Here is a 25398-nt window from a genome sequence, read left to right on the forward strand (position 1 = left end):
AACAGACTTGCTACGGTTGAAGATGGCCCCTGTTACTTCTTCGTATCGAGCGAGCGCCTACACTTTGATCTTGACCAAAAGGCCAAGGAATATGTAACTCAATAATTTGGTTGCATTAATCTAAGGTCAGAGTTTTGAACACGTTTCATATCCTCTATAGATCGGTAACCCTGATCTCCACACGTACATCATAATGATTTTTCTTTATTTTTGTTTTTAATATGGAGGTGATTCTAGACAAGCACCTACTTTTGTTTTTGAATAAGAAAATTTTAGCAGTGATTGTCTTGCTGGTTATTTTGAAAAAAAAAAAAAAGAAAGGGGGAGATAACTCAACCATACATACTGATTAAATTTATGTTGCAATGCCTCCAAATTTCTATCAATTGCTTAAAAATGATTTTCTTTATAAAAATAAAACTTCTGGATTAATTTACGTGATTGTTGGAATATATTATTTTCGCTTCATTACTGGTACATACCTAATACAGATTTTCCTTTATCTTTTGTTTTTTTTAATATAGAGAGGATTCTGGACAAAAACAAAGTAGATTTCAATCAAAAAACAGTAGTTTCCGACCATTTTTTTTTTTTTTTTATCTGCACTCAAGAAATTTCCCCTCCGACCTCACAGCTGCGCAAATAAAGCATGTTACATATCTAAAAGTCTCTACTACTACTACTACATAAAAGGAACTTTGTGTCTTCGTTCCCTATAGATTCTACAATGGCTGGGCCAATTTTTATGAAATTTCACACAAATGTACTTTATGTATCTGGCAATGTTCTTAGATAGGTTTTGTATCAATGTCTTTGATAAGTATTGATAATTGAAATAATCTGATGAAAGAAGGAACAGGCAATTTTGACTAATGTTAACATCTTATACAGCCTAACATCACAAGTCCATCTGAGAAGTTTTATTACCACACAAGCAGAAAGGCCCGGCATACAAAATTAACAGTAGGTTCTTTGATATAACAGGGACACGTTCAAAATTAATGCTTCTATTTGAAGCACAATTAAATCATGATACTTGACTTTTGCATTTGAAACTTTAATTCAAGCCATTATATATAAAAGAAATAATTTTATAAAAGTGCAACATAGACTACAACGTATTATGGACTAAATCACTGCAGGGAGGGATGTGAAGTTACCTTCAGGTGTACCACGATGGGTTTCTAATTGAGCAGGCAATCGATCCATTTGATTGAAAATTTCACTGATTTCGAAGACAAAAATATGGGAGTGTGAAACATTCGTTGATCGTCATTCAATCCTGGGCAACGTCGGGTCTTCCTGCTAGTAATAATTTGTAGAGTTTTACATAGATGTTTTGAATAAACACCAATTGCCAGGCAGTGCTGCAGCAGTTGATGCTCGAATGTATTTGATACCGTGAACAAATACATTCAGTTCAGGTCCCAAACTTTAGAACAATCTGAACTCACAATTAGATACAGGATTGGATTAAATCTATTCAGCCATGTATTTAATGGTCACTTAATAGCAATACTCAACCTTTAAAATGAAAGCAAAATGTTAGAGCATTGCAATAAAAAAAAGAAAAAAAAGAAAAAAGAAAAAAAGAAAAAAGGAAAAAAAGAAAAAAAAGAAAAAAAAAGAAAAGGAGAAAAAAAAAAGAAAAAGAAAAAAAAGGAAAATACACACACACACACACAAAAGAGTAACATACAGCCAATACCCTGTTTTTTTATCTAAACTTTTCTTGCATCCCCTGGAATATGATCTCATGCACCAGGTTGGGAACCCCTGCTCGAACAATTTTAAGCAAAAATCCGATTTTCCTGGATTATAAATAAAGGCCAAACTTATATCCCTGATAATTACTGTTGGAACCACCTCTAAAAATCTAACTGTTTCAAAAATAAGAATGCATTTTTTTCATAGTTGAACGATTAAAAAAAAAAAAAAAGAAAATGTTTAAAAAACACCAACATTTTGAATTTCACTTTAACTTAAAGTACTATCTTTAGAACTATTTTACTTTTAAAATAATTTTTTTTTTCTATTCTGTTGGTTTGTTTAGAATTTCTTTTGGAAAATCCACAAGAAATTTTCCAAAGGAAACTCCAAGGTTTTCGAATTGTCACTTTATACTCACAGGATATACATGACTTTTAAGCTTGGGAGAAATAGATTCATGGTTCAATATGATCCGGAAAGGCATGTAGATTTCCTCCCCCACCTCCTGCAGGACCTTCTTGTGCTTCGGTAAGAATGGCTCTGAGAAGCGGACATCCAGCTGAAAGAATATAAAAATGTGACTTTTTTCTTTTTAAAGTCATATTATCAGAATTACATGCATATAAAAGGGTGTAAGTCTAGAATTCAACCCAATTAAAAAAATAAAAAAGTAAATTTTTTTAAAATACTGGAAAATCGTGAAATGGAAATATCATTAAAAAATAAGTTTGTATGCTTAAACTGTCTTTATATTCTTCAAATATTTATTCATAGAGTTTGGTTTGGTGATTTTGTTTTACAGCATATCAACCCTTTTTTGGGTTATTTAATACCAAATCCAGTAATTTTGGAAAAAGATTTTAATGCTTTAAGTTCTTTATATCTTCAAATAATTTTTTGTGTACTTTACTTTAGATGTTTTTGCTTTTGCAGGACATGATTGAGTTCAGCAAGGGGAAAGAAAAAAATAACATCAATGTTTGGTGCATTTTAAATCAGGAAGCTGACAGACAGCCTGATCCGGCAGCATCAGCCGATGTGGGTGAACTGACACAACCATACAAGAAGAGCAGTGATAGTATTTTGACTTTTCTTTTCAAATTGCATCCCTTTGCTTGTTCTACAAGTATTTTAATGGTGAATGCTCTGACGAACTGCAGACACTTGTGCCCCCACGACGTAGACACCCTCGACAAACCCGACAGGCAGCTAAATCCCACCCCCACACAGTAGAGATCCCTAGATGTAAAAGATCTTTCTACTCCAGTAGTTTCTTCCCCAGAACCGCTAGACTCTGGAATTCCATTCCAGGATCCTGCTTCCCTAACTGTACTGACATGCAGAAGTTCAAGTGCAACGTGAACCGACATCTTGCTGCCCAAACCCCTACATAGTGCCCCAGTAGTTACTGCCCCTGATAGTAGCCCCCTACACCAAAGTGGCAATGTGCCTTGTTTGAGGTGAAAATGTAATTAAAAAAAATTTAAAAAAAAAAAATGAATATTCACGTAAAATTTGTTTTTACTTACCTTGAAGAATGATGTAAACCGGTATTTTACTGATCCAGTCAAATAATCAAAATATCTCTCGAATCGAGCAATTTTCTCACTGGTTCGAAAATCTCGTCCTTCTCCTCCAATGTCGTTATCTCCAGGAATGTAGATTTTCTACAGAGAAGATATGAGGGTTAGGGTTAGTCCTAGGATATATAGAGAGGGATAAGGAGAGAGGAAAAGACACAGATAGAGAAGCGTTACATATTAAATATTCCAAAATTCTATAATTGAATTTCATCTATAAATATAAAAGTGAAAATGTATGTATGTATGTGTGTTCGCTTTTTCTGTATGTCTACAAAAGGCTTCTTTCAGAGAAGCGGTCGGTCGCTTCACAACTTTTTAAAACTTTTTATATCACATATAAATCGTAATATCTCACAGTTAATAACGAAGCTGGCCTGTCTATTTAATTTGCTCGATTTTGGGAAGATAAATATTCAATATTTGTCGCTCGCTGCATGTGGGTTAGTCCTTTTCCTATAACATCTTGGGGGTGGGAAGAAAAAGCGTTCAGCAGTAAATGAATACTATCCCGCAGTCAAACTTGACCTCATTAACTCATTAAAACGGGCATCTGCTAAATCCAAGTAATTAAATAAATTCAAATGTGTTTCTGTTAGCATCTCGCGGTGGGCCAATGATTAACGTCGCACATTTTTTTTTTTCACACTTTAATTTACAACTTACGAACCTCAACGGTTCGGGTTCGATCCTCATACTTACTTTTTTTTTACCCCCCTCCCCCAAAACACCCGGGCAACGCCGGGTACCTCTCGCTAGTCTATGATATAAATCTCACCTGTCTGTTTAAATGTATGTATGTACGTATGTATGTGGTCAGGTCATGTCATATGCTACTGGTATCATGTAACCCAGTACTACCTGCCTCATGGTCGGGTCACCGGCGACTAAACTGGTTCCCCCACCAGACTTGTTTGGTGAGGAGGGCGGCTAGTCTCCCTGAAAGATTAAAAACAAAACCTTTCAAAGGGCGAATGAACCCTTTATCGGGGTCAACGGCCAACTAGCACCGTGTATATTTGTGTGTATGTATATATGTGTTGGGGTGGAGAGGGCTCCCGTAAGCCGTGGTGATGGCAACCTTTCTAGGAGAAGCAAATCTCTGATTTACAAAACCATAAAGCGGGAGACCAGTACCCGCATTAAGCTGGTCTGCAGTTTGATTTGTTGCTGGCTATCTTGTACTTGCGTGTTGCTGGATCTCAACATTTTGAACTGAGAGAGAGACAAAGCTAAGACTCTGTAACATCATCTTTGTATAGATATTCCCTCAGGCATTTGGGCTCATGGACTAAGTGTCTGAGGGAGTGGCACTCGTCTGACAAGATGTTGCGATCATCATGTCTCGCAAAAACTTTGGATAGAGGCGATGGATCCTGATAAAACCAGTATCGTTTTAAACCTCGATCCTTCTGACGACAAATATCGAAAAATTAGCCAAAGATTAATTCCTTTACCCTCAACTGGACACTTTTCTACAAGGAGGGGTCGGGTCGCATTTTTCGCAGATATTTTCACAAGTTATCCACTATTTTCGATTGACTAGCCATGATTTTGACGTTCACCACTTCTGGTTTTACGATGGACGCAACAGCAAAGACGTCAGATTTTTTTTTTTTTCACATTGTTTTCCTCCTTCGTGGTACGGGATCGAGCCTGCCTGCCACCGTTTTTTTTTTGGTTTTGCTCAACACACATCTCCAAACACCCGGGCAATGTTGGGCACCCAGGCTTGTTTTTAAAAAAGGAAAATATATTCTTTGATTTCATATAATTTGATTATTTTTTTTTTATCTGCTTAATTCACTATTTATTAGATAGTATAACATTTTTGAAGTTTGTTGGTCTTGCCGAATTCCAAGGCAAGAATTCATCTTGTCTGGTGGAGTATACAATTGAAGTAACATAGATTATTATCAGCTAACATACTTCGTAACTTCTGGCATAGTGTTACCGGAAGCAGTAACAAGGCAAATCAGTTCCTTCATTTTTTTTCTATCATTTTTTCTAACCCACATGCGGCGAGCGAAAACTGTTGAATATTTATCTTCCCGAAGTCGAGCAAATTAAATAGACAGGCGAGCTCCGTTGTTAACTCCGAGATATTACGATTTACATGTGATATAAAAAGTTTTAAAAAGTTGTTAGGCGACCGACCGCTTCTCTGAAAAAAGCCTTTTGTAGACATACAGAAAAAGCGAACACACATACATACATTTTAGCTTTTATATCTATAGATAATATTATATAAATTCAAATAAAAAAAACTTATTTTTATAATTTCATTAACATATTTGTTAAAAAATTTCAAATAAAATAAAAGCTTTTATTTTTTCAATTTTGTTATTAAAAGTGCAAACAAAGACTAATTGTGTTATTTATATCAGCATAATTTTGTTAATTTTTTATTGTATATTTTTCAACTAGCACTTCAGCCTGGCGTTGCCAGGGCGTTTGGAGGTGTATTTTGAGCAAAAAAAAAATTTAACCCCCTATTATGACCCCTTAACATTTATTGTTTTGGGCTCAAATCAAGTTATTAAGTTAGACCTATGTCCAAGGAACCTATATCTAAAATTTCAAGTGTTTAGACCCAAAATTGGCAGAGGAGTTTGGTAGAGTTCTCAAAGGTCAAATCATTGAACTTTGACCCCTTAACAGCCAAATTTCTGGCCGACAACGGATTACAAAGATTTTCCCAAATTTCAATACTTATACTTTTATAGCCATCCCTCCGCTTGATGAGTGCAAAGAAGACTGGGACATTGGGGCGGCTTTTTGCCAACTAAATTCCAGTGAAGACTAATGGTCGCTGCCAACAGGAAATCAATGGTAAGCGGTTGTTACGATAACTCAAGTGCATCGAAAGAGGTGCAGAGTACTGGAAATCATGGGAGATTTGTTGTCACTCAGAGATTTGTTGTTCTCGTAGAAATCTTTGATGATGGTCTGTATGACTATTCCTAGTGAGTAAACAATAAAAATAACTAGCAGGACTCTTGGGAATTCCACGGTAGTTAAAAGCTTTGAAGAAATTAGTAAGAAATTCCTTACTGCTATATAAATCTGAAATCATAACATATTTGCCACCATAATTTGAAGAAGAATGACGTCATCACCGGCATTTTACACACACACACCCCTCCATTCGCCTATCCCCCATCCACTCTAATAAAAAGGAAGGTATAAAACCTGGGAGGATATTCTCATTAAAACAATCGTCAATGCATGTGAGAATAATCTCAATTCGTAACACATATCACGATAATTTAGAGAGGAATGCCGTCATCACCGAAAGTTACCAACCCTCTCTACTCGCGTATCCCCCATCCACTCTAATAAAAAAAAAAAAGACGTATAAAATCTGGGAGGATATTGTCATTAAAGCAATCGCCAATGCATGTGAGAATAATCTCAAGTCGTAACACACTACCAAAATTTGAAGAATGACGTCATCATAGGAAGTAAAACCCCTTCCTCCCCCCCACCCCACGTCTACGCGCCTAAAAATAAAAGGAAACTATAAAGCCTGGGAGGATATTCTCATTAAAACAATCGTCAATCTATGTGAGGATAATTTCAAGTAGTAACACACCTACCACCATAATTTGAAGAGGAATGGCATCATCACCAGAAGTAACCTGCCCGTCTATGCGCCTATCCCTCATCCACTCTAATAAAAAGGAAGCAATAAAGCCTGGGAGGTTATCTATATATATAAAAGCGAAAATGTACGTTCGCTTTTTCTGTATGTCCAAGAAAGGCTTTTTTCAGAGAAGCAGTCGGTTGCTTAACAACTTTTTATATCACATGTAAATCGTAATATCTCAAATTTAACAACGGAGCTCGCCTGTCTATTTAATTTGCTCGACTTCGGAAAGATAAATATTCAACAGTTTTCACTCGCCACATGTAGGTTAGGCCTTTTCTTATAATGTTTTCCCCTACCCCCAACGTCTGGGGGGGGGGGGAGAAAAGCATTCCCGCACTAAATGAAATGCTACCCCACAGTCAAAAGTTGACCTCATTAAGTCATTAAAACGTGCACCTGCTAAATCCAAGTAATTAAATAAATTCAAACGTGTTTCCGTTAGCATCTCGTGGTGGCCCAATGGTTAAAACCGTCGCACTTTTTTCTTTTTTTTTTTGACACTTTAATTTACAACTTTGCCTCAACGGTTCTGGTTCGATCGTCATACTTACCTACCAAAACATTTTTTTTTTTTTTATTTAAACCCCCCGCCCCCCCGGAGTTTTGATTTACCCAAAACCACACACACACACCTCCAAACACCCGGGCAACGCAGGGTAACCCTCGCTAGTTGTCATTAAAACAATTGTCAATCCAAATGAGGATAATCTCGTCGTAACACATTTGGCACCATAATTTGAAGAGAAATGACGTCATCACCGGAAACTGCTTCTTTCACCTTCTTGTCCCATATCACTAGGTGAGGTTTTCTAGATACATAGCTGTAATGATTGCATAGTCATAGTTGATGACTGTTCTTCCTAGTATATGTTATTCTCGTATATTAAATAAAAAGGTTTCATTCAAAATACTGTGAAGATTCCAGAGTTCAACAAGAACACTTTAAGAAAGTCGGAGGTTATGATGAGAACAATAGTCCAAATATAATACCAATTATTAATCCTCATCTAAAAAAATTCCAAAACTGTTAGGTCGTCACGGAATATAACTAACATAACACCAAATTATTTATTTTTTTAAAGAGAAAAATAGTAACACGTTAGAGCAACAGATTATGTGAAATGCTGTGTCAGCCATCTTGAAAAGTCTTCCTCCCTTCCAATCCAGGGGGGATAACTCTTTGCTTTTCGGTTATTTCCCCTTATAACAGGAAAAAAGAAAAACCTCTGTTTACACTTTTATACTGTTCACTTTTTAAAATGCTTCATCTATAAATATAAAAGCGAAAATGTATATGTGTATGTATGTGTGTATGTTCGCTTTTTCTGTATGTCTACAAAAGGCTTCTTTCAGAGAAGCGGTCGATCGCTTCACAACTTTTTAAAACTTTTTATATCACATATAAATCGTAATATCTCACAGTTAACAACGAAGCTTGCCTGTCTATTTAATTTGCTCGATTTCGGGAAGATAAATATTCAATATTTGTCACTTGCCGCATGTGGGTTAGTCTTTTTCCTATAACATCTTGGGGGCGAGGAAAAAAAGCGTTCAGCCGTAAATACTATCCCGCAGTCAAACTTAACCTCATTAACGCATTAAAACGAGCACCTGCTAAATCCAAGTAATTAAATAAATTCAAACGTGTTTCAGTTAGCATCTCGCGGTGGGGCAATGGTTAACGTTGCACTTTCTTTTTTTTCACACTTTAATTTACAACTTTGCCTCAACGGTTCGGGTTCGATCCTCATACTTACTTTTTTTTTTAAACCCCCCACCCCCACAAAGACCCGGGCAACGCCGGGTACCCCTCGCTAGTTAATTTAAAATAAGAGAAATTCTTAATTTTGTTGTAAACACAAAACAAAATCTTTCTTGTTTGTTCATATGTTACCCAAGAATCCATTATCAATAAACTCACTTTCGTAATGGTAGCATCTATAAAGATTTCTTGAAATCTCTTGTAGGAGATGTCATATTCTAATATATAAAAGGCGATGTGTCTGTCTGTCTGTCTCCATAGTTTCAAACTATCTCTTACGAAACTAGAAGTCGCAGAGTGGTGCAAGGGGCCTCAAAGGATTAGATTTTTTATGGACCGTTCTTTTATGGGTCTTTAGCCGATTAAAATAGTTTTTAAGGAGTCAATATTGAAAAACATCATTATACATTTTGTACATTCATCTTAGTTTATTTTTAATCAGTTTATGTGCATGTCACGTTGGTGCAGTGGTAACATCACCAGCTTTGAATGCTACAGTTTTGCTTTCGGTTTCGATTCTAGTTGATGGCACCCAAATACTTTTTAAATTTTTAAATCACGACTATAATAATAAATATAAAATCTGGACAAATTATATTTAAATGTATTTTACAACCGGGCGAAGCTGCCCTCCCCCTCCCTCGCTAATCTATATATATAAAAGCTAAAATGTGTGTATGTTTGTATGTATGCATGTGTGTTTGTGTGTCCACTAAAAACTTTCGACAAACGGAACAAAAATTCATAAACTTGGTATCATATTGAAGCTCCATCCTTCGCCCGAAAAATATTAAAAAATTGGCCAAAAACGTTAATTTTTTCACCCTGAAATCGACAACTTTCTACGGGGGGAGGGGGGGTCAACAAAAACCGTCCTCTCATGACGACGACTGGTTCTACGCATGCATCAGATGACGTCATGACCTGATTTAGTTTAAATAGTTGAAGAACTGACTAAATTTCATGTACGTCATGCTAGCTCAGTTGGTTAGAGCGTTGGTTCATTATCTAAACGTTTTGGGTTTGAATCGTGGTGTGAGATGTTCTTTTTTTTTCGATTTTTTAAATTTAAATATTGAACCAGTGTTATTTAAGCCATTTTTCACGTAACATTCGTTTTTCTGTTTGGTTTTTTACTTCGCTTATTCTTAGGTTTTCATTAACACCCCCACCCCCGACCACACACCCAAAAACACCCGGGTACCCACCGCTTTTTTAAATTTTAATATCGAAACAAGCTTATTTAAGCCATTTTTCACGTGTTTTTTTTTTTTGGTTTTTAGTTTTAACGTTTGTTTTTCTGTTTTCTTTTTGTTTTTTTGATTTTTACATTTAACATCGTTCGTTTGCCTTACGTTAGTTTTTTTTTGTTTTTTTTTTTTCGATGTTTTTATTTCCTTTTTTTTTTACGTTTGTTCGCTGTTTTGCTTTGTATTGGTTTTTCCAATTTTTCTTAACATCTTGTTTTTTTTTGATAATATTAAAACAGGGTCACTCTCTCCTACATACACATCCCCAAACACCCAGGCAACGCCGGGTACCCTGCTAGTTTAAAATAAGAGACATGTTATTCATAATTTTGTTGTATATGCAAAACAAGATCTTTCTCATTTATTCATATGTTACCCAAGAATCCATTATCAATAAACTCACTTTCGTATTGGCCGCATCTATAAAGATTTCTTGAAATCTCTTGTAGGAGATGTCATATTCCTCATCAGTTGCTACGCTACCCTCGTCCATCAGGTCGCCCAAGAAGACTACCACATCTGGCGCCGTATGCAGGTGAGCCATACTGAATGATCGACTTATGTATCTGGAATTGACAAAAAGTAAACAAAAATGAATAAAACTACCAAATAGAACTTCAAATTTAGCATAAAGAAATCTTGGAATGCCTGGTTTCAACATAAGAGTTTAAATATTAAAACTCCAAACATTTATTTAAAACAAACATTTCATTAATTTGCTGTAAACATGAAATAAAATCTTTCTCCTTTATTCATATAAATATATTTTGGTAATCTATAAATGTAAAAGCAAAAATGTATGTATGTATGTATGTACACTTTTTGTGTATGTCCGCAGAAGGCTTTTTTTCCGGGGGGCTACTCGCTCGGCTCGCTCCCTAAAACTTTTTATATGACCTCTAAATCATATCTACGACTTAACGGGGGTCACCTGTCTATTTAATTTGCCCGACTTTGAAATGTTAAATATCCCACATTTTTGGATCGCAGCGTGTTGCTTTCGTTTTTCGGTATAATAATAATAAAAAAATAGAAAAAAAAGGCGAAACTCGATTCGAATATCCAGCTAAACGTTTGGTCAATGTCGGCTTCGCCGTCATATCAGACAATTGCTTTATTACTCCTCCCTTAATAATAAACGGGGGAGCCGCTTTTCCTTCCTCCCCCGCCAAAAAAACAATTATTAAAAACTGTCCCGCACTAAAAATATTCACTGCTGAATAGCCATTGCTTATGTCGTCGTAACGCTCCCGCGATGACCTCATTAAGCGTCCACCTATCAATCAAACCTCTTTCACTTGCTCTTTTTTTGACTTGATTCACTTTTAATCGCTCTTAAATTGCCACTGTCGCCGTAGCACAGGTGTTCAGGCTCAGCCTATTGGCCTCTGGGCTCCGGGTTCAAGCCTACCTGCCACCCCCCCCCCTTTTTTTTCCATTTTTAAAATCGCTATTGTTAAGTTTCCTTTTCGTTCTGATTTACCCCCTCCCAACACACACATACCTACAATAATAAAATAAAATAAAATGAATAGTCGAAAGATCGCTTGCTTAAAATGAAGAAAAGATTTTATTTACAGAATAGGTTGCAAATTATTCCCTTTGACAGCATTCAAGAATAAAAAACACCAAGTAACATAAGTAGTACACTTTCATAAAAACAAATTGGCTCATAAATTATAAACGTTGCTTGACCCGTTAAAAACTAGTTTAACTGGCTAAAAACCCATAAAAGAACGTCCATAAAAAATCCAATAGAAGAGATAGATATTTAGAATATGGAGACAGACAGACAGACAGACATATAGCCTTTTATATATTAGATTTCCAACAACGCATTTTTTCTAAATATTTAAACAGTTTATTACATTAATTGGCCTCAATACTTGTGAATCTAGGAAAAAAGAATGCCTTACCTATCTGCATCCCATCGTGTGAAATATCCGACTGGAAATGATGGTTCCCTTTGATAGCCCAGGATTTGTGGATCAGACACTAAAAGCAGCACCATATCACCTTCACCCCTAAGAAAAAAAAATAAAATAAAAATAATAATAATAATAATTGTTGCAATATTTTTTGCCATAATTGTACTGGGTAAATCACACCAATATTATGTTAATATAACTGTTACTAATTCTTGAAATTTTTACACGTGTTTGGAAAATTCAACATTAATCAGGGAATTTCGGATTCTTTTATAAATTGTATCTTTTTTAAATACTGTTGCAATATTTTTGGCATAATATCAGGGTATGATTACAAAAATGTGAACGATTATATTTATAGCCAGAGGTGATAAGAACGGACCAATGAGGTACTAAAATTGCTGTGTAAAATATACTGAATCTGAGTTTTTCATCATAACTTTTCATCTCAAAATGAAAGGAGGAACACTGGATTAATACTATTATTATTTACCAGGAATTCTGACAGCAGCATCTCCCTATAAAATAAACATTTTTAAAAACTAATGTCATCGAGATATATATGCAACTGGAAACCGACTGTGGTTGGGTTTTGTTTGGTTGTTTTACAGCATATAAACCCATTATGGGTTATTTGATGCCGAATCCAGTTATTTTAGACACAGTTTTTATGAAAAAAAAAAAAAGATGAACAAGTTTTATTTTACAGCCATTTTTTTTTTTTGTCAAACAAAATTGAACAAAATAAGAAAACCAATTTTTTTTGTGGTTTTCAAATTTTTTTAACCAAAGGTTAAGAAAAAAAAAAACACTAAGTGTTTTTCATGTATTATTTTTTTACATTTGTTCTTTTTAGTTTTTGTAACTAATTTAAAGTAAACATTTTTTTTTTTAATTTATTTTTTTTATTTTGATGAACCATTTTTTTCCTGTAGGGTGGGGCTGGGCAACCGTTTATTATATTTTTTTTTCTTATATCATCAAGAAGTAAACACAATGGTACTTGTGCAGATTTTGAACCTGACGTATCCAAGCGTCAGCTCAGCTTTGTCAACCGCCGGATTATACTGAGCATCGATGAAGATCAAAATAGAAAATAGTAAAATAAATAAATAGAAATCATAATAAAAATTTCAAAAATAAAAAACACTTAGCATAATTGTGTTTTATTTTTCATTTAATGTTTCGTGGCAAACACAAATTTTTATGCAGAAGGAGGGGAAATTTACTATGAACATTTTTTATGCAGAAGGAGGGGAAATTTACTATGAACATTTTTTATGCAGAAGGAGGGGGAATTTACTATGAACATTTTTTATGCAGAAGGAGGGGGAATTTACTATGAACATTCTTTTGTATTTTTTTGCTTTCATTTTTGATAACAAAAGTTGTTTTTTTTTTTTTTAAAAAACAAAATTGTGTATTTTTTTTGTCTTTCAAATTTTCAAATGGCAGTTTTCTCCAAACTCTTTAATTTCAAATTCAAAACGCAACGACTGAAAACTTTGTATTATTTGGATTCTTCGGACAATCGTTGTCATTTTGAATGTTATTTGCACAACTTTTCTGTCTGTAAATTAACTCAGGAATCTTTGTCCGCAGAGAACTTAAAAGGAACCCTTTATTTAATTCATAACCAGGTAGACGTCTTAATTTGCGCTTGTATTTATAGTATCACCCTTACTGAGGATTGAACCATCAACCTCCAGAAGAGTAACTCATAACTGAATTTACCTAGTACTTTATCCATTACGCTACAAATAAGGTTCTAGGTACAACTCAGATCTATTTCTATCTCAAGACTCCTATTCGGGCATGGCTGATAGAACAAGAACATGGTACCCATATGGATTAAATAAGGAGTTTCATTCAAGATTCTGTGCAGGTTTCCAAGTCTGACAGAAAGACTTCCAAGTTTGACAAGATATACTTGAAGAAGGTGGGAGATTACATCGACCGAAATGTGAAAATAACATGCAAATGAGAACAGCAGTCTGAAGAATGCAACTAATCAATCCTCATCTAAAAAATTGGAAAACTGAAAACTTACAACCCCTTTCAGAATAAATAAAATATCAAGCTTAAAAAGATAATAAAAAAAATATCGAGTTTAAAATGATTAAAAAAAAAAAACAAGATTGTAAAAAAAAGTAAAAAATAAAATAAAAAACCAAGTTTAAAAGATAATAAAAATAAATTAAAATAACAAGTTTAAAAGATAATAAAAAATAAATTAAAAAACCAAGTTTAAAAGATAATAAAAAATAAATTAAAAAACCAACTTTAAAAGATAATAAAAATAAATTAAAAAACCAAGTTTAAAAGATAATAAAAAATAAATTAAAATACCAAGTTTAAAAGATAATAAAAAATAAATTAAAAAACCAAGTTTAAAAGATAATAAAAAATAAATTAAAATACCAAGTTTAAAAGATAATAAAAAATAAATTAAAATACCAAGCTTAAAATAAAAATAAATTAAAATACCAAGTTTAAAAGATAATAAAAAATAAATTAAAATACCAAGTTTAAAAGATAATAAAAAATAAATTAATATACCAAGTTTAAAAGATAATAAAAAATAAATTAATATACCAAGTTTAAAAGATAATAAAAAATAAATTAAAAAACCAAGTTTAAAAGATAAAAATAAATTAAAAAACCAAGTTTAAAAGATAATAAAAAATAAATTAAAATACCAAGCTTAAAAGATAATGAAAAAATAAATTAAAATACCAAGCTTAAAATAAAAATAAATTAAAATACCAAGCTTAAAATAAAAATAAATTAAAATACCAAGCTTAAAATAAAAATAAATACAAATACCAAGTTTAAAAGATAATAAAAAATAAATTAAAATACCAAGTTTAAAAGATAATAAAAAATAAATTAATATACCAAGTTTAAAAGATAATAAAAAATAAATTAATATACCAAGTTTAAAAGATAATAAAAATAAATTAAAAAACCAAGTTTAAAAGATAATAAAAAATAAATTAAAATACCAAGTTTAAAAGATAATGAAAAAATAAATTAAAATACCAAGTTTAAAAGATAATAAAAAATAAATTAAAATACCAAGTTTAAAAGATAATAAAAAATAAATTAAAATACCAAGTTTAAAAGATAATAAAAAATAAATTAAAAAAACCAAGTTTAAAAGATAATAAAAAATAAATTAAAATAACAAGTTTATAAGATAATAAAACATAAAATAAAATACCAAGTTAAAAAGATAATTAAAAAATAAGGTTGTGAAAAAAGTAAAAAGGTTTTCCGGAAAATTTGAAATTAAAAAAATTGCATATACCTTTCATCGAGTGGCACAGGCACCCATCGCATGTACTGCCAGAAATGCATGACATATTCGTTACCGACAACTAGGACGAACAATGTGAGGAAGAGGAAACTTTTACTTGTGAATTTTCTGACAAGATGAGAGAAATACTTTCGACCTTTCACACCCATCTGCGATAATCATGCTGAAAATCAAACAAAAAAAAATATATAAATAATCGGCAGACAGATTGACCAGCAGTATATTAACATATGATGCCGGGCGTGTGAATACTGTTATAAATATACGATATATATATGTTCTTTTTTACAAAAATGTATGCTTATTTTCTATTCTTTATGTATACTGGTGATGAGACTGTTCCAATATTTCCCCCCCCGATTCTGATACAATTCCTGATTCTGATTCCAATAAGTATCTAAATATTTAACTTCTAGCATTTTAGCCCGGCGTTGCCCGGGTGTTTAGACGTGTATGTTGAACAAAAAAAGAAAAAGAAAAAAGAAAGCGGTCAATTTTTTTTAACTTTGACCCCTATTATGACTCCTTAACATTTATTGTTTTGGGCTCAAATCAAGTTATTAAGTTAGACCCATGTCCAAGGAACCTATATCTAAAATTTCAAATGTTTAGAACCAAAATTGGCAGAGGAGTTTGGTAGAGTTCTCAAAGGTCAAATCATTGAACTTTGACCAAATTTCTGGCCGAAAACCAATCACGAAGATTTTCCCAAATCTCAGTACCCTGTATATCAAATTTCGAGTCTGTAGACTAAAGATTGACAGTGTTATTGCGTAGGAAAATGTACACAGACACGTTCACTTTTATATATATGATAAAGTTATTAATATTAATAAATATTTTCTATTCTTTTTCTCCCTGCCCCTCCCACCACCAGCCATTTTTTTTTAAACCAAGATGGTATGTGAATACTGCCATAAAAAGTTGATAAATCATAAAATCAGAAGCCATGTGAATCTCGCTCTTGGAATATATGAGAATCTCATGTTTTAATTCTAAATCGAAGATTAAGGAATTTTTTTTTTTTTTTTTTTAAATCAAGAGTTTAGGTGGATGAGATGGCAAGGTTCTACTTGTAATTTCTGGCATTTGATATATGCATATGTGACTATCTTGTAGATCCATTTTGATGGGTTTATTATGTATGGGTTCCCTTAACCCTGAGTGGTCTCTGCACTTTGATGTGAGGGGAGATAAGCACTTTGTACTTTGATATAAGGGGAGATAAGCACTTTGTACTTTGATACAAGGGGAGATAAGCACTTTGTACTTTGATACAAGGGGAGATAAGCACTTTGTACTTTGATACAAGGGGAGATAAGCACTTTGTACTTTGATACAAGGGGAGATAAGCACTTTGTACTTTGATACAAGGGGAGATAAGCACTATTCTTAGGGTTCTTCTTCGTTATTGTAGCAAAATTCAAAACTTAAAATATTGAATTTAAAGTAAAACCAAGGGTATATACGAGTGATGGGACGATTCCAATATTTTTCTCCAATTCCGATACAATTACTGATTCCATACTAAATTCCCAATTTCTGTAAATCTCTAAATATTTAACTATCAAGTTAAAGTTATTAATTCTTCCCCGATTACCATAAAAACACGTTAAATGTGCAGATATTTTCTCAAATGTAAAAATACAATTGTGATGGATGATCTATAGATTTTAGTTTTACTATTAGTTAAAATCAATAAATAATTATTATTTCATTATTACTACTTAACAAAATCAGATAAAAAAAAAAACAAAAAAAACAATTAAAAGAATCATTTATGTCATCAGAAAATAGGCACAAATTTTTCCAATCTGATACCCCAACAAGTTCCAATTTTTCAGATCCCGATTCCGAAGATTAATCGTCCCAACACTAATGTATACCAATCTTTTCTAAATCAGAAGCTCGAGATTTGTTAAGATATAACAACAGAGCATACACAAATGAACAATAATTTTACTATATTCAAAAGTCCAAGATTTTATTCATCTTGCCAATCATTTTTTTCCAAAATAAAAATCTTCAATACATTTTTATAGATTTGTTTTATTCAGGAGAAACAATCAACATTGAATATTTCCTTCAATGTATTCGTTATGTGGCCACTTTTCTTGTGCTTGTGTATGGGTTTACATTAAATAAAAACACCACAAACCTATCCAGCTAGGTAAAAGAATAACTTATGTTGCCTTTGGTAACATTCATTTGTTATATATTTGAATTTTTTTATCACTTTTCTGAATCTCTGTGGATTTAAAAAAAAAAAAACACCAAATTTACTAACCTGACCCACTTCATTTGTTAATTTTCCATTTTCTATGAATGTCAGGAAGTTTTTTTCTTCTTAGTGCAGTTTGATAAGTTTCAGTCATTTTTATTTCTAAATACAATTTATTTTTCTCATAGAAATGTTAGTGTTTTAATTACTATTTTCTAAAAATACCAAATAATTTCTTTTTTGTGTTCCAAGTTCAAAATGGATACTAAGAAAAAAAAAACAAAGTTCTTAGGGAGAAAATGCATAAGGATGATATGTGGAAGATTTATGAAGATGCAGAGAAATCTGTGGGTGTCCATTTTTTTTTATGGGGAAAAGCTAAGCAAATAATTTTTTTTTATAAGATAATCACAACTTATCAAGGCCCGGGGTCACTCGAGGATAAGAGTTAAAGAGTGTACATTGGTCAAAAGGACAAATACCATAGTAAGTGTAAGAAGTGTAAATTTGGTAAATTTGGATCACTTAAGGGGAACGGCTCATCAAGAACTTGTTTACATTGGACTTGAAGACGGCTATGTTGTAGTCAGCTGGAAAGCAGGTAAGAGAGTTCCACAGGTGTGCAGTTCTAAGAAAGAAGCTTTGTTCATGGGATCTACATCTAGGTTTAGGCATAGATAAAGAGCGGGGGAAATTGATAGTGTTTTCAACCAGACAACTGTTTCTCGTAAATGTTTAGTGAAGGGGGGGGGCATAGATTGAAACTCAGACGAGCACTTGCCATGAAAATAACAATAAAACAGAGACAGGCTCGCAACGTCTCTTCTGTGAGAAAGACATTGCAGGGAAAAGAAAAAGGCATCCCCTCACTAAGCTATGAAGTCTATTCTGAACTCTGTCAAGGCAGGATAAGCTCTTCCTAACAGCTCCTGCCCAGATGTGACAGCAATACTCCATCCTTGGACGTACCTGGCTCTTATATAAGTAGAGAATTATATATTGTATTATTATATATTGTTTATTAATTAGGGTTAAAATCGAGTGAGACATTTTCAAGTTATGGCTACGAAACTAATCTTATCTATATTAAGTCTATTTCTTTTGTTTCTGAGTGCATCTTGTTCCGGGGGGGGGGGGGGGGGGCTAACATATCATTTTTATCGTATTTACTTAAATTGTTTAAGATGGGTTTTTTTTGGGTTACAAAAATATAAATATAAAAATCTTTGCATATTTTAAACTGATACGTACTGTATATTGTATGCTAATTGGAGGACATTTCTAATTTGCATGGATACGAAACTAGTCGCATATACATTTGGCCTTTTGGCCAAGATCAAAGTGTAGTATCTGTCCTTCAGATGCATAACTCTTGACCTTCGAGTCAAGCTCAAAGTGTAGTATCTGTTCCGGCAGATGCTGCAAGCAAAGACAAGATGTGGGGGCAACCCCACATGCCTGACCTTTAACCAGCTCCCATTTCCCACCTCTCGGGAGCTGGTCCCCTTTTTCCTTTCCCCCTCCCTTCACTCCTCACATTAAAAATTGGCCTTGTGCCTAATTTGCTCGGTGGGGGAGCAAATAAATACCATCTGTTCTTCAGATGCGGTACTTCCATTTCTCATTCTCTTTCAGTGGAGAGTGGAGGAGAAATCCTCCACGACTGAGACAATTTTTATTTTTGTACCTTTTCTCCACGTTAAAAAACGACCTTGGTGTCTAACTCTGTCTCGTGGGGAGGCATTGTAAATAGTTACATCAGGAGTAATCACTCTTGTATTCATTACACACAGTCCAAGGCACATAATCCTGCTTAAAACTTTGTGCCAATTACTTCCCTTTCATAAAGTTAAAGTTACGCTGAGTTAAAATGTCTGTCCTATTTTGTTATTTATTTTTTTTATAAAATAGATTTGTATTATTTCAGTGGTTCTCAACCTTTTTTTTACTCATGGCCCCCTTTTCCCTTCTTTTTATCTTGGTGGACCCCTTCATAACTATTGGTCATAAGACAATCTTCTATTTTTTCACTAATATAAATTTTGAGGTTTTAATAATCAAAGAAATATTATATAATTAAGCTTTATTTTTAAATGAAAACTAATTTAATGGGGTAAACTTGGAAAATAGAAATATTATAGTTAAAATAACTTGAATGATTGAAAAAAAAACTATACAAAATTACAGTAGAAATTAAATTTTTAATAATAAAAACTATTCTGAGTTGGTTTTCTTCATGGGCCACCAAAATATTGTTGCAGACCTACATTTTGTTGCTTTGCCTGTGGACCCCCAGAAATATTCCATGGACCCCTAGGGTCCATGTGGACCCTGGTTGAGAACCCCTGTATTATTTGGATTCTTTGAACTAGTGCTCTTATCCTGAATGTTATTTTTACAAGATTTCAATCGATGTAACCTCTGACTTTCTTCAGTTGTATCTTGTCGAACAAGTGAACGTTTTTTTTTACAAGGAGGTCACCACTTATGAAGGCCCGGAAGCCACTCGGGAATAAGGGTTATTGCGTGTACAGTATGTTAATGTTGAGATTTGATAAAGTGTCTTACTTAAGGGGGCGGTTCATCAGGAATTTGCTTATGTTTGACTTGAAGACATCCAAGTTGTAGTCAGGTGGGAAACAGGCAAACTGAACAGAGTTCCACAGACGTGCACTTCTAAGAAAGAAGCTTTGTTCATGGAATCTACGCTTTGGTTTTGGCACAGATAAAGAGTGGGGAACATTTTTGACAGTGGTTTCAGCTAGACATGTGTTTTTCGTGAAAGATCGGCGAGGAGGGACCAGGGATTGGAGCTCAGACGAGCACCTGCCATGGAAGTAACAATAAAACAAAGACAGGTTCTCCTGTGGGAGAGAGGTTGCAGGGAAGAGAAAAGGGCATCCCCCCACTAAGCCATGAAGCCTATTTTGTACTCTGTCAAGGCAGGATAGAGTGTTTTTAGCAGCTTCTGCCCAGATGTGGCAACAGTATTCCATCCTTGGACGTACTTGGCTTTTATATAAATAGAGAATTGCATCAGCAGTGAGATATCTTCTGGAGCAGTAGAAGGATCCTACTATTTTTCCAGCGACCTTGGCAATAGACGATGTACGTGTTCCATTTCAGGTCAGGAATAAAGGTCAAGCCCAGAAGATTATCAAAGCATGGAGCTTCCCCTAGTTGAGAGCCATCCATTTCAATTGATGCCAGATGGGGATCAGTGTTGATGATGTAAGGATAGGAGCTTGGTTTTAGATGCATTAAAAGTAACCAGCCACCTCTTCCCCCACTGTACTACGCACTCAAGATCAGAGAGAACTTTGTCATTTATGGCGTTTGATGAGTTGCCATAGATGGTCGTGTCATCAGCATAGATGTCAACGAATGATTTAAGTATTTTTCTGTCAAATTCGGGAATTTGGATGGACCCATGGCGCAGTAGTTAGAGTACTTGAAAAAAATTGTAAAAGTAATAATCTCCTGAAGGTTGAAGGTTCAATTCTCAGTGTGGGTGACCAAAAGATACAATTGTAAATTACTTAGGACCCTAACACCAACCCGAACCTCTATTCAGTCAATAACTATGCCTTGGAATTTTTGGAAATTTTGCACAAACATTAAACATGATATGAGTAAAAAAAAGTAACAGAACAGATTTTCCGGGAAAACTCCAATTGTACCCCTAGAGGTGGCTTTTAGGTTAAAATAGCTAAAATTGACACTTTTGTGCTTGTTTAAAAAAAATAAATAAATAAAAATTGACACCTTGGATTTTTATAAAACTTTCTGAAAAGCTGCAACTCACTTTCTACATAATTTTGATTGTCTATACTTCGCGATAACTCTTAGATGTGCCCCAGGGGCTCTTTTAGGGCTAATAAAAACACTCCATTTTTGGGACTATTTTACCAGACTTGTTTAAAATTTTCTGTGTATGTCTACATTACACGGACGGTGCCCTTGTTAGAGGGCAATAACTACAATTTCTTCTCGGTCAAATAACACAGTAAATAAATAACAAACAAGACTTTTTTTCTGGACAGAAAAATATTTGAAAACAAAAACATTTATTGTATAAAAATATATCAATAGTAAAATCATTTATTGAAAAGTTTGTAAGAAAACAATTTTAATAAAACAATTTTTGAATTAAAGCAACATTGTATTTTTTTTTACCGAAAACATTTTTTGAATTAAAGTAAAATTGAATTATTTTTTTTTCTGAAAAATTTAATAATTTAAATGAAACATTTTTCGAATTAAAGCAACATTGGATTGTTTTCTCTGAAAGATTTTTGGAATTAAAATAAAATTGTGCATGGTGCTGAACTCAAATTTAAATATGTTAAGGGGACTTGGGGACTTTTGGGGGCTAAATGGGGGGGGGGCACTTAGTCATTTCTTTCTTTTTTTTTTTTTTTTTTTCGCATGGTGCAGAACTCAAATTTACATATGTTAAGGCCTAAAACTGCACTGTTTGTTCATTTTCACCAGGATTGACGCCCCCTGAGGACTTTTGGGACTAAATGGAGGTACGGGGATGTGAACTTCGTTATTTTTTTTTATGCATTCATGGGGGACCATGCATGCTTCACTTGTTCATTTAAAAAAATGTTGTTTAAAATAAGTTTTTGTTTAATTAAAAAATTTTTTTTAATTTTTTACGATTTTTCTTACAATCTTTCTATTGTGTGAAAAATCAAATAAATCTAAGTTTCATACGTCATGAACGTTTTTGGTTCTTCACCAAATCCTCATTGGGTGAAAAAAAAAAAAAAAAAAAAAAAAAAACAAACGAACAAAAAAAAAAAAAGAATAGAATCTCAAAAGTAGCTGCAGCTTGTAGATACATCTCTGGACTTTTTTTTTGGGGGGGGGGGGGGGGATAGCGTTAACGGTCTAAATTCCATGCGTCAGAATTAGCATTACAGGATAAAAATAGTATTACACTAAATTTTAAATTATTATTACTGGTTTCATAGGCAATGTTATCAATCGCTGACTTTTATGTAGATATCTGTGAGTATTTTTAACTTTCTAAAATTTGTTTTGGAATATATTATTTCAGTGGTATTAACTAGGATTTGTATAAAATCAAAGACAGGATTGGTTGTTTTTGTTTTATGGCATATCAACCCTTTTCAGGTTATTTAATGCCGAATCCAGTGATTTTTAAGAACAATTTTTAAATAGAACATATTTGTTTTTTTTTTCAAGTTGGTTTCTATTTAACCCATAGTTGGGATCCTAACAGGTACTACCACTCCGGGTCAGAGTGAACCTGGGAGCAATGGCAATTAAAGGGTGGCTCCACACTCCCCAAAGCTGGGGCCTCACCATCGGATATAGTTTAAGGTCATATCCAGGACCCAAAGACAGGTGGGACAGTTTATTTTTGTAGATGTTGATAAATTGAGCTAGAATTTACTAGATGCATGGTCAGGCCACAAGGTAGGGTAGTAACTGTAAAACCAATCTAGCTATCAGCTTTAATATGATTATAGGAGTTAACTTATAAATAACATTGTTAAAATTTAAATTGACGATGAATGTCTATGTGTTTTTTAAACAATTGCAATAGCTTTAAAAAGTTTAGGTATTTAAAAACATTATTCTGTTTTTTCCTTTTGTTTTGAAAAAGAATTTCAAGTTCATGTGTTTACGATTTTTATCTTTTCATTTTTAAGAAAAATTTAAATTTCGTTTATTTTTGTTTTTTTTAGATTTTTTTTATTGCCATTTTTTAAACTCTTTTATTCACACAAAAACCGTTGAAGTTATGGACACATACTAAAACAAAAATGAGAAAGATTGGGAATAAAGAACAAAGATGAAACTCTTGTGGCATTGAAGAGAAACGGCGGAAGTTTTTCCACATATCAAAATGTATCCGTGAATAATATTATGTTTAAATTTTATAAAGTTATTGTTTAATATTTCTTAACATGATTAACAAAAGATCAAAGTGTAGTATCTGTTCTTCAGATGCTGCACTTCAATTTCTTGTTATCTGTCAGTGGAGGAGAAATCCTTCACAACTGAGACAATTTTTATTTTTGTTCCTTTTCTCCACGTTAAAAAACGATCCTGGTGTCTAACTCTGTCCCATGGGGAGGCATTGTAAATAGGTTGGTTGGTTGTTTTAAGGCATATCAACCTTTTTCAGGTTATTTAATGCCGAATCTAGTTATTTTGAGGAACAATTTTTAATGGAGTATATTTGTTTTTTAAGTCGGATTCTATTTAACCCAGAGTTGGGACCCTAACAGGTACTACCACTCCGGGTCAGACTGGACCTGGGAGCAATGGCAATGATAGGGTGGCTCCACACTCCCCAAGGCGGGGCCTCACCATCGGATATAGTTTAAGGTCATATCCAGGACCGCATTGTAAATAGGAACAAATAAAACATTCATTTTAAAATTTAAGTAATAATATATTTATTTGAATATTTGAAAACCAAAACATTTATTGTATAAAAATATATCAATTGTAAAATCATTTATTGAAAAGTCTATGTAAGAATACATAATTTTAATAAAACAGTTTTTGAATTAAAGCAACATTGTATTTTTTTTTGTTGGTCCCAGATGTTGAGGATAACATTGATGGCGCTGAGGCGGAAACTAGCAGTACGGTACCCCTCAAGAAAATGATCATCCCGTTCGTGGAGACGATGGATGAAGAAGCTGCAACAGCAAGTAACAAGACACCGGTTGCTAGAATAATCCCTCTGGAAGGGGGAGACGAAGATGAACCCGTGCATGTCACAAGTGTAGCAACGGAAGTAGAGTCGTCATCGAAAGGTAAGATATAATTTTAGGCTTTGTGTTTTTTTATTTATTTTTGTTTTTATTTTTTTTAGAAGGATTGTGGCCTTTTCATTTCGCATACGTCCAAGCATCTACTTAAAAGGCGTTGTCTGTCGACAACTTTTTATATACGCAAGAAATTACTTTAAAAAATATTTCCTTTTTAATTATTTAAAAATTATGCACTTTTTGCATTGCACGGATGGAGCCATTGTTAGGGGGCGATAACTCCAATTTCTTCTTGATCAAATAACACGGCAAATGAATAACAAACAAGATTTTTTTTCCAAACACAAAAATATTTGAAAACCATATATAAAAATATTTGAAAACCATATATAAAAATGTATCAAAATATAATTGTAAAAACATTTATTGAAAAATCTGCGTAAGAAAATATAATTTTAATAAAACAGTTTTTGAATTAAAGCAACATTGGATTTTTTTTTTTAACCCAAAACATTCTAATAATTTAAAAGAAAGATTTTGTAAATTAAAATAAAATTGTCACTGTAACAAAATATAGTTTTAATTTTTTGAAAGATCAACAAAGTTATATATATATATTATAGTTTTAATTTTCAAATTAATAAACAATTTGAGTCGAATGCTCTTTGATCGAAAAGCGCCATCTGGCGACAGTTTAGTGAAACACAAAAAAACAAAAATGGCGCCATCCATGTAATGCAGAAGTGCCAAACATCCTTTTTAAAATTTATAAAGTTTTTGTTTAATATTTATTAACAGGATTTAGAAATCAAACAATATATTATTTGTTACTTTTAAGGGGTGGGGAATGAAACTAATGAATCACTGATTGATGTTTATTCACATGACATCACAACAGTGTAATTTTACAAACTGTCCCTTTTAGTCATGCAAGGGTTAGAGGCTATCTTTACAGCCTAAACTGCATATCTGCCCTTTTGTTCATTAAATTGTTATATGAAAATACAGAAAAGTTTTTATTTTATTAAAAAAAGACCCCCTACTTCTCATTTTAAAAATGAGTGGGTATTAAGCAGAGAAGCCCACAAAAAAAAAAAAAAAATGGGTAAAAATTAAAATATACAAGAAATAAATGTTAACATAGCCAATAAAAATTTGTTTTGTATCATTTTTTTGTGTTTTAAAGTAGTTTTAAATGCTGTTTTTTCATCTCGA

General features: G+C 33.2%; 1 protein-coding gene across 4 annotated transcripts in view; it reads right to left on the reverse strand.

Moving 5' to 3' along the window:
- LOC145266528 (uncharacterized) overlaps window positions 1-25398 on the reverse strand; it is a 91629-nt gene that overhangs the window by 60577 nt on the left and 5654 nt on the right. For all 4 annotated transcript variants that reach the window (XM_080122288.1, XM_080122287.1, XM_080122286.1 and 1 more), the window contains exons 2-6: window positions 15193-15364; window positions 11871-11978; window positions 10358-10520; window positions 3240-3377; window positions 2129-2269 (exon numbers count right to left, since the gene is read on the reverse strand). In XM_080122288.1, coding sequence (XP_079978414.1) covers window positions 2129-2269; window positions 3240-3377; window positions 10358-10520; window positions 11871-11978; window positions 15193-15350 — 708 coding nt within the window. In that variant the 5' untranslated portion in view covers window positions 15351-15364. The remainder of the gene's footprint in view (window positions 1-2128; window positions 2270-3239; window positions 3378-10357; window positions 10521-11870; window positions 11979-15192; window positions 15365-25398) is intronic.

Source organism: Euprymna scolopes, chromosome 41 (assembly GCF_053919585.1).
Source record: "Euprymna scolopes isolate OS-2025 chromosome 41, ASM5391958v1, whole genome shotgun sequence".
NCBI lineage: Eukaryota > Metazoa > Mollusca > Cephalopoda > Sepiida > Sepiolidae > Euprymna > Euprymna scolopes.